Source organism: Drosophila subpulchrella, chromosome 3R, assembly GCF_014743375.2.
Source record: "Drosophila subpulchrella strain 33 F10 #4 breed RU33 chromosome 3R, RU_Dsub_v1.1 Primary Assembly, whole genome shotgun sequence".
In the NCBI taxonomy this organism is placed as follows: Eukaryota; Metazoa; Arthropoda; class Insecta; order Diptera; family Drosophilidae; genus Drosophila; species Drosophila subpulchrella.
The window spans coordinates 13,840,559-13,850,844 of record NC_050609.1 but is presented as its reverse complement, the minus strand read 5'-3'; the positions used below and the strand labels follow the sequence as shown (position 1 = coordinate 13,850,844).

At 37.1% G+C, this 10,286-nt stretch overlaps 1 protein-coding gene across 1 annotated transcript; it reads left to right on the top strand.

Annotated features, from left to right (window-relative positions):
• Nucleotides 1-218: 218 nt before the first annotated feature.
• LOC119562878 lies at nt 219-1,183 on the top strand. Its single transcript, XM_037875993.1, has 2 exons — nt 219-770; nt 850-1,183. The coding sequence occupies exon 1, from the start codon at nt 279-281 to the stop codon at nt 585-587; it is 309 nt and encodes a 102-aa protein (XP_037731921.1). The 5' UTR covers nt 219-278; the 3' UTR covers nt 588-770; nt 850-1,183.
• Nucleotides 1,184-10,286: the final 9,103 nt, after the last annotated feature.

Below are 10,286 nucleotides of genomic sequence, written 5' to 3'. Positions count from 1 at the left end.
CAAGTCAAAACAATCAATTATTTTTAAGCCTTAGTTATGACATAATATTTTATTTTACTTGTATTATTTACATACCATACTCTTACAATAAAGGCAAGAAAAAGAAAAACAAGGTTTTCTAAAGAAAAATCCCATATTTTATATTTTTAAAATAAAAATCTTAAAATAAATACATAATTGGAATTTCAAAGCCTTATAGTTATTTCTCATAGTGTGCTGACAGCATCTAAGCTGTTACAAATTTTATTCTGTTAAGAGCATTTTTCAATCATATCCCCATGCCTCTGATATACTACGATCGTACGATAAACTCGCCCCAAGAGCTCATCCTGGCTGGATTGCGGGATGCAAATACGGGCACCTCCCTTCAAGATCTGGCCACCTTTGTGACGCGAAAGACTGGATTTCCGGGCGAAGTCTGCCATAAGGTTATCACGGAGGCTCTCGAGGAGGCCATGGCCTGCAAGACCATCCGCCAAGTGAATGGGCTCTTCTATGATATACCTCCGAAACCGCCCCGTCTGGCCGCCCGGCGAAAATGCAAAATACCACAAGCAAAGCCGGGAAACGACTGTTGCGATAATTAATTCATAATGCCGAGAGTATCCGCTCGAGTGGCCGAGGAGAGCAGGGCAAACACTTTATTAAAATTAAAATTTATCTAAATTGCGACAGCAAGCTATTCTATCCGCAAAGTACTTGAACAACTCCGCCCGCCTTCGTCTGACAATGACGGAAGGGTTGATGTTGATGCCAGCGTTCCCCGCAAAGTAAAGTGTCTGCACCCGCTCCAGATACTTTTATTTTCCATTTTTTGTAGTCCTTATTTTTGTATTTTTTCTTCCAAAGGTGCACTCCTTGTTGCTGCAGCGTCTTGTGTCTGTCAAACGTCAGTCTTGGCGTTCTGGAGCGTTGAAATTGAAAGCTCCACTCGCTTTGTCTTTTGGCCAGGTGGGGCAAAGCACAAAAAATAAGAAAAAAAGGATAGTAGGAGTGGAAAAGTGTGGGTCTGCGCTCGGGCCTTTGCATTCTCAATGTGTCACTTTGATTTATTATTTTCGACAGCCCTCCCCACGGAGCCCTGCTTACCAGGACTCATGAGTCTAAGCAGCAGTGGCAGTAGAGTACACGAGAAGCTAAAAATTGTAGTGCTTTCACTTTTTCAAAGGTGTCCTTAAGTTGAATTTAAGTGTAATTTTCAGAGAAGAGAATACTTGAATTTTGGGATAAAAAATTTATTCAATAAAATGTACTGTAACAGTTTAAACAAATTTTAAAAACGAAATACAAATATAACGATAACAAATACCTCAACAAAAAATTCTTGATACTTTGATATTCCGTTCGGTCTTTCAAATTTAATACAATCCTTAAATGCAATCCAGATATTTATAATTTTCTTTATCTAAAACATTTCATTATTTTTATAAAATTAACTTAAGTCATTAAAATAAATTTTTTAAAATATTTAGTCAATAAATATTTAATGCTAAATCCCCAATAATATTATTTGGCTCATAAATCTACGTTATTTTCCCTGGTGCATCGCTTTTCTTGGGGAGAACACAACTCGAGCGCAATTTTTCATTTCCCTTTGCATTTTTTACACGCCCCTGCCACTTTGCGTTTTTATCTCATTTATTTATTTTACAATTAGACAAAGTGAAGTGCACTTCCACACGGGCAACAGCTGCACATGGGCCGGTGGTTATGGTTAGGGATAGGGATTGGGGATCGGGGATTGGGGGTGGCAATTGCAATTGCAATTGGAGCTGCAATGTTCTGCCATGTCCACGTCCATGTCTGGTGTGTACTTTGCGGCATGGCAGCACGCCAAGAAGTCCACAGCCCTAACGCAAAATAAAAGGGATCCCATCCTAACCGGCCTTGTGGCTGCCTTAAATCAAAAGCTTATGGGCAAACTGCTTAAAATTAACATTAAGGCTTAAGTATGCCATAGGCACACTGCGCCCAGATACGAGATACTTTGCCCAGAAGATACTTTCTCGCCAAGGTTGAGCTGGCAGGCTGGCAATAATCATAAAAGTAGCCCGCACACAAGTCGCTCGCAAAAACTTTTCACATCGACGAAACAAATGGCAAATGGCCTGGTAGCAGAAACACTTAAGCGCCAGGTAAGTGAAAACTCAAATAAAAATGGCAGAGCGCCCCCGAAAAAAGGAGCAAACTTTTACAATGCGAGCGCAACTCGAGGCTGGGCTATTTTGGGCATCAGGCAACTTCAAGCTCCCCCAGATTCAATAAACCAACGGGTAGCAGCTTTTAAAGGGAACTTTATCAGAAGACTTTAACAACGATTCACTGATGCTACACAGTAGGGTGAATGGCTAAAATGAAATATTTAAATTTTGGTTCTATGTTTGTTTAACATAATTTATGTAAATAGGCTGTTAGATACATAGTACAAAATATTTTAAAATATAACAGAAACAATGTTTGTAATACTAATGGTATTCAAAAAGTATTCAGTAAGGAAACCATTTAAAAAAGATTAAATCTTTTCACTTTTCTTAATGTTTTAAACCTTTATTGCGATTAAATTGTAGCCAACATTAGTTTTTAAAATATGCGAAGTAACTTTGGATATTCCTAAGATTTCTAAAAATAGAGAGAAGTATAATACATATATTTTCTTCACCAATAAAAATATAATAGTTGTTCATTCGCAAGAGTGTGCACTGTGAGCCTTTGAAGGATAACTTCCAGCGCCTTGAGCTATGCAAGGCTTTATTTTTGCGACATCAGCTCTTTGAAGTCAGCAAAAATTCTGATTGCGAATGGCCAGCGGCTGGACATTTATAGCCAGTCCAGTTGGTCGGTTTACCGGACTGCAGTTTGTCGAACTCCGATTATGAAACTGTGTACGTCTAATTGCAATTTCGGCTTCATCTGGCATCTACCGACTTTAAGGCACCAGGAAACAGTCCAGCGAGCATCGAAAAAAGAACCAAAAACTAAGGCAAGCTGGAAGTTTTCATTGCATTAGCCTGGTCGGGGCAAAGTTGAAATGTCAACGCAAAGTCACACAGATACAATCACACAACCAGACGCACACACTGGCATACAGATTCATCGAGGAATATGCAAGCTGCGCACTTTCCCGTCTTCCATGTTTGTGTTGACAGTTTAGCCACTTTTTCGACTCACAAAAGTTTAAAATTGGTTTTTATTTTAAAAAAATCATAATTACTTTCTTCGAAGTCTTGGATTAGGATTTATGTTTATTAATTATAAATATGTTATCTATTGAAACAAAATATTATTTAAAAAGCTACATAAGTGAGGGAAAGTGCTTACTTATTGGGGTCTTCGCCCTTAAATGATTATATTAAAATTCAATTTATAACGAGTGTCGAATGTTTAAGGTTACAAGATCTAAGGTGTATATTAAGGTAAATATTAAAGCAGCTCATTCGCATGTCACTCCTTAAAGGAAGTTAAATTCGGACAATTTAATTAAAATGAAACTTTGATTATCAACTCTTACTTTTTTGTATTTTTGACCTTGCTTTTACAGACTTTTCCGGTATTTTCGTCAGCACTATGGCCCCCGCATCTCACTGGCCAGCATGAGTCGAAAATTTTTTGAAATGCGACCCAATTTTGTCGTATCGCAACATGGCAGAGTTCGACACATTTCCGCACCTAGACAAAAAGGGGGGAAAAGGAAGCTCGGCTGGCTGACATTCTGTCGAGCTGTGCATTTTGGCCATGTGCATGTAAGGGGGTTAACCCCCACCCCCTTCGGGCCACGCCCACCTCGTTGTCAGCCCACTTTTCATGGCCCAGTTGAGCCATCCGTCAGTTCGATTTATGTCACATATCCCGGCAAGCTCACGTGTGTATTTGCGTTTGCTAATTAACAAACGTTTGGTCCCATTTCCAGCCAGGGACATTTTTTGGCTGCCAAACTGACTAATTACACCGCAGCGTAATCAAGTGACATGGATACTTCACTTCATCAGCAGCGGTGAAATGGTCTATTTAAACAGTTTACACTCCATTCATGTACACAAAAAAATTGGTAAAACAATGTATGCGCAAAAACTTTAAAAACCATTGCATTTAATAATGGCCACAACTTGCTGATTTAATGGCTGTAAAGGGTTATTCTTTGTTCGCCCGCAGGTTATTTGAGTTCTATTGAAATGAAAGCTGATTTAAATTTGAAAATTCATTAACAGCCTTTGAACAGCAGTCGATGGGCATCACCATAAATGGAGTTGAATTATTTTCACATTATTTCCATCGGTTTAGTCGTAAAAATGTTTTTTATGCAAAGTATTTGGCTGAAACTCAAAACAAAAAGTCCTAATAATTAAAGCGTTTAAATTCACATCAATATAAATTATGCACATTTAGCGTAATGAATATTTGTTGTAAATTACCAGACACTTCTTTTCCCTTTCCTGAAACACACACCCCCAATTGAGTTGACTGTAAAACGATATTACACGTTATTATTGTATTATTTTTCAAATAAATGCTCATTATTGTTCATTAGTTTACTTTTGATTTACCCTTTCTAGGGCAATATGAACCAAGCATCTATTTTAAAATAAATATGTTTAACTATGCTTATAAATATAACGTGATATAAATATTGTCTGCAATAAACGGATAATATTTATATACTTCTATAAATATCCTGTATTTTTTATCAAGAGTAACTTTAACATCGGCCATTATCTTTTCTGTGTTTTTTATGGAGGTGTGATGTTGTAGGGCCCTTCATTACCACTAATTCCAGTAATTAATGTGCATTTGCTATCATTAATCAGTTCCTTGCCTTTGTAATAACCAAAGCCTCTACTAATTCGTATGTGTAGATACTAATGCAAACAGCGCCAAATATCAACCTATATTGGAAATTAGCTGGAAGCCACAAATATTTTCTCACACTATTTAGAATAATATTAATTAAAAATCTTATCTCGTACCTGATTAGTTTGCTTTTCCAGGAGGGCTGCCAGCCATCTTGTCAGAAACCTCAAAAAGCAATTATCAAATACCATCAAAACCAGGACTCTTTGGCACAGCATGGGCTCAATAGCAGGCAAGCCGAACAATTCACAACAGAAACAAACGAAAACAACAGGAAATCAAAAAAACAAAAGCAGCTTCGAGTCAAATGCGAAATGAAAGGACATTAAACATGAACGAGCATTGTGGCACAAAGTAAATGGCAGGATTAAAACGGCTCATTCTGTCCCTGGCCGTGTGTGTGAGTGGGTGGTTGGGGGATTCCCATGACCACTCATCCAGCCACCCACAAATGCAAGGACAAACCACCGAACCACCCGGCCACCCACCAAGGTTCCAGCCTGAATGCCGCCACTTAAGCAGCGCTACGTGAGCCAAGAGACACACACGCAAATAACTGCGGGGGTAGCTTTTAATTATCTCGTTATTTTTTAATTTCCACCATTTCACTGATTTCATTTTGAGCACATCGAGCGCGACGGGCGGTCGCCTTCCCATCCAGAAAAAGAAGGAACTGTGGACGCGGGAGTCACTTCGTAATCCCGACGCCATTCGAAACCTGCTGAATATGCAGAAAAGAAGGACCTTAAGACGCAACTAATTCGCAGCTCGCTTAATGCTGCCCAGGTTGCTGTCTTAGTAATACACTGAGAAAATAATATATCTCAAATATTATAATAAAATAAAATATTAAAAATATAAAAAGGTTTTTAGAGTTTCCTTAATATATGTATTTTTCAGAGGTGTAAAAAATTTTAATATCAATATAAAGTTTAAATTTAAAAATAAAAAACCTAAGCATGTTGTTAAAAATATCCTTATATATTTGAGTTTCATCAATATATCCATTTTCTTTATTTTATATTATTAATAAAATATCTATATTTTCCATAGAAAGAATGTAGTGATCCAATTACTTACCCTACCTATGTTAAAAAAATATAAAAATCACTGATTTTTATAGTATCAACGAAACAAACTTTGAAACTATCGTAAGTTTAATATTCTCTCTGTACAGCAATAATTTGTTTACGCTCTAATGGCCCGGCCACTTGGACTGGCTCTTAAAGCCCCACAAAAACGATGGTGGAGTGTAAAGTGAGCTGAAAAACAATTAAGTCAGCTGGGTAGCCCGGCGACCCCAATCCACCGACCTGTCGACCCACCAGCCCCCCACATTAACATCAAATTAGTTCGTGGATTAACACGTTTTTCACATGCCGGTGGCGAAAAGCAGGGGATTGGAGGACCAAGGGAACTTCGGGAGCCCACCAAGCTCCATTACGCATACGACACGATGTCAGGCGGAGAGGCCTTTAGTTCTTTAGTTTACCCCCCGTGTGCAGCGAGCCGTGAGGAAAGGCTTACTACACTAATTACACTCCTCGCTGCCCTTTATTTTCGGGGACATAACTAAAAATACTTTAAAGTTTATTATTAACAAGTGAAACTTTATTAAGAGCTGGTGTGTGTTTCATGCGGGCTTGATAACTGAACAGATTGAAAGCGTAACGAGTTATACAGCCCCCTTACAAATATTATATCTCTAATATAGACGATGAAAATATTTCCTTTAAATAAATACTAAAATATCAAGTAAAATATTCTCTTCAAAATGAAAATAGGTAAACATGATTTAAATTTATTAAACCTATTAGTTAGAAAAACAATAAATTTAAATGCTATCATTTTCACCCCTACTGTAGGTAGGTATATATTTAAATAAAGTTTTCCGTTCAACCTGGCAAACTTTGCAGCTACAAAATAGGCTTCATTGCTCTTTTGTCATGACCGGCAGAAGCTGGGCGAGATATCGTATATCTTGAAGCTAAAATCAGTGGCACAATGAGCATATTGTGTGGCTAAAAAATTTAATGCTTACGTGCCTGAAATATCTACCCGGGCACAAAGGATGCGATTGCAATGTATGAAAGGGATATGTGAGGCGCATCGACTCTTCGGGCAGAGTTCATAAATAAAGCGTCCGAAAATCTCGGCTTTTGGCTTGGTTTAAAATAAAAGTTTCTTGCCGTTGCCGAAAAAAAAACAAAAAAAAAGTGAGAAGAAATTGCTTCGAAAATTCAGCACTATAAAGAAAATCGTTTACTGATTTACTCGCTATGGAGTTCTGGAGGAAGATGGAAAAGCCGGGAAGGGAACACGCTGCAACTAATAAAAGTTTTCGCTGTTCGACGGCGCGTACGATAGTGTGCCACGCCCACCAACACACTTTCGCCTCCCGGTCATCGGTTGAAATGTTTGCTGTTGTGGCTTTTCAGCAATTTCAACGCACGTCCAGTGGGGGCACTGTACAAAAAGGAGAACTTAATCCGCCCAGCACTTTAATAATGAGATTTATATTGAACAGAAATTGATTGCCTCCTAGGGAGTCAATAAATGGACCAATAAACATCATTTTGGCTAGGTTCTCCTGGAGGAAACTATTTTAATATTGCCCCATAAAATTCTAGTCTTGGGGAGAGTGTTTCGAGAGCTCTTGAAATAGTCACGATAAATATCAAGTTTATGTGTATGCTAGAGTGCTTTGAGATCTATGATTATATATATCTTCCTAATTTGGAAATAATGTGATTCACACAATTTTTTCTTGTTTGGGTATATAACAAAATATACCAAACTATTTATTTCTAAAATTCCTTTAAACAAATTACTGAGCTCCCCCTCGTAGGAGTGCTAAATAAAAATTTTCTTGAGATTAAAAAAATTTATAGAAGAGACCTTGAAATGACCAGAGGCTGGAAAAATCACAACATTGCATAAGATATCAGTCGACACCTATTGTTGGTTTACAAAACATACTAATTATACACGAGTTTCTACACGGTTTCTTTACAACGATATCTTGGGCGACATCTAGCGGAAAAAGTTATGCTGAACTGCTTTATTATAGTCTGCACTGCTTTATGGTAACGTCAAAAATATATATTAACGAAATATACCTTCATAAATTTCTAAAATATATAAGACAATTAAATTATGTAATAAAACATTTAATAGTTATAAGTCTTTTCCTTGATAGAAAGGGTTTAGTTGATTCGATTTATCCTTTCAATCATAGGCGTACATAAAATATCTCTTTAACAACGTTCAATCATAATTTAACACTCTTTTATTATAATAGTTAATTTATAAAAACCGTTAATAATTTATTGATATATGTTTTTATAGCCATCTTTAGTTTAGTGTCCTTTCAAGCATATAATCCTTGAACAATGTTCTTTCATAAATAACACTCTGTATTATTCATAATAGTTATTTCTTAAAAAATTGTAAATATATAATATATAATATATAATAATAGTTTAATTGTTATTGCCATGTTTACCATAAGAAAATAGTGACAAGTGGCAATCCTGCTGCCTTCAAGGTCTTACTGGTTATACTAAACAAATAAATGTGGGTTTCAGTGCTTGATTTATTGTTTAAGCAATAAATCAAAACCTTTTATTAATTCACAATCACTTGCCGCGGAAGAAGAAATCTAGCCCAACTTGTCATCGTACTGTAGGAAAAACAACTCCTTTCGATAGTATAATATCATTTCCTGCTCGGCTTGCAACTGGCTAACCAACCCGAAACCAGAGCCCAAAGAAACGCAATTAAACTGGCTAAGTAACATCCAGTACTCAGAACACCGCTGTGAAAAACACTCAAGAAAGCGTCAAACTAGCCAGCGGAAGTGACATTTTGCCATTTTGCACATATTCAATTAGGTGGATTTGCTGGCGAGATAAATTGATTAATTTGCTCGTGCAAATCAAACAATCGTACGAGATCCAACGTATAAATACAACAAGAACTCTGCAATCTAGAACCAGTTTTCAGCAAACAAACGTGTTGTCAAAGTACTTTGTCGACCAGCTCAACGCCCACGCCAGTGCTGCCAAACAATCAACTACCGGTAAGTTTCGAGTACCGTTCCTACGTCACTGGGAACCGAAAATCTTAAGCCTGTCTCAAAAGTATCACGCCCACAAAATAAACTTTTGTGACGTATACGCCGCATGGGATTTTATTCATTACTCATACGCCGGCGCGTGTTGCCAATTAGTTAGGAAACATACAATTTGTGTCGCATAAAATTAACATAACTAAAAAATTTCCCACGATATAGTGGATATTGTTTGTTGTGTTTTATTTTTGTTTATTTTACTTTCCATATTTTGTTTTGTGAGATTGGCTTGGAATAAATTGTTAACGAAACCAGTTGGCGGCGTGTCCGGTTGGAGGCAGGACAAAAGAATTCTTATTTTATTTATACTTTACTGGGGCGTAACTTATTGTTGTGGCGGCATCTGGTCTTGGATCCGTTCTACGCTTTACATTTTAACCATATTTTTACTGCATTTACAGCGCCATTAATTAATGGGCTCGCCAGTCGCATACGATTTGCATTCATTACGATTTCAGTTCGGTTCGGCTGTGTCCGTTCGCTTGACACTTCCTGCTACTATAGCAGTTTTTCGAAAAGAGCTTTTGCTTTAGCTACTTTCTTTCCCAAGTTCGGTGAATTTTTTAATGTGCTCTTGAAAATCGGGGAAATTTTTCCAGTCATGCGTTTAGGGCATTCGCCATAATGGATTATGGATTAACAGAACATTTTGTTAAACGTTACACGGTGCAAAATTATTCCATAAAGTCAAATATTACTTTTAACTTTGATATTTTATTTTTAGGATATGATATGATATTATATTATCATTATTTTAGGATGTCATACTAATATTTCTTAATAATTATTTAGATTTTATGATTTTAAGATCAAACATTTTTTCTGTGTGAAGCTCCTGCTTTGGCATTCCATAAATACCATTTTATAAATACCTGCTGCTCATTTATTCATAGCCAATTTAAAAGTGTCATAAAATCTGTTCAAATAATTATGCAAAATTGAACAAACTTTTTTTTGAGGAGAAACACTTTAAATTTTTGCGTATCGCACGCGAATTTGCATACGCTTAGCAACTATAATGGATATCTGATTGAGTTTGTATTGATTTCGATTGGCTCAAAGATCTGACGTATTTTAGCGCCACTGGGGCTGGCCGGTCGGTCCATTTGCCTCGCATCTGCGACCGGCTTCAATAGTTGCTTTTTTACTTTTTTTTTTTGCTGCCGTCTCTGGCTTCTTTACTCTGTTAAGCTTTCGCATCTGCGTTTGGGCCGAGAGCATATGTATATAAAATAAGAAGACAAACGAGCGATAATAATTATTTCCAATCCGCTCTAGACAGACAACGGTCGCAAGCCAGCAAGCGCTC

Excerpts from the sequence above, each read along its gene's own strand:
- LOC119562878 (XM_037875993.1), top strand. The coding sequence starts at position 279 with ATGCCTCTGATATACTACGATCGTACGATAAACTCGCCCCAAGAGCTC.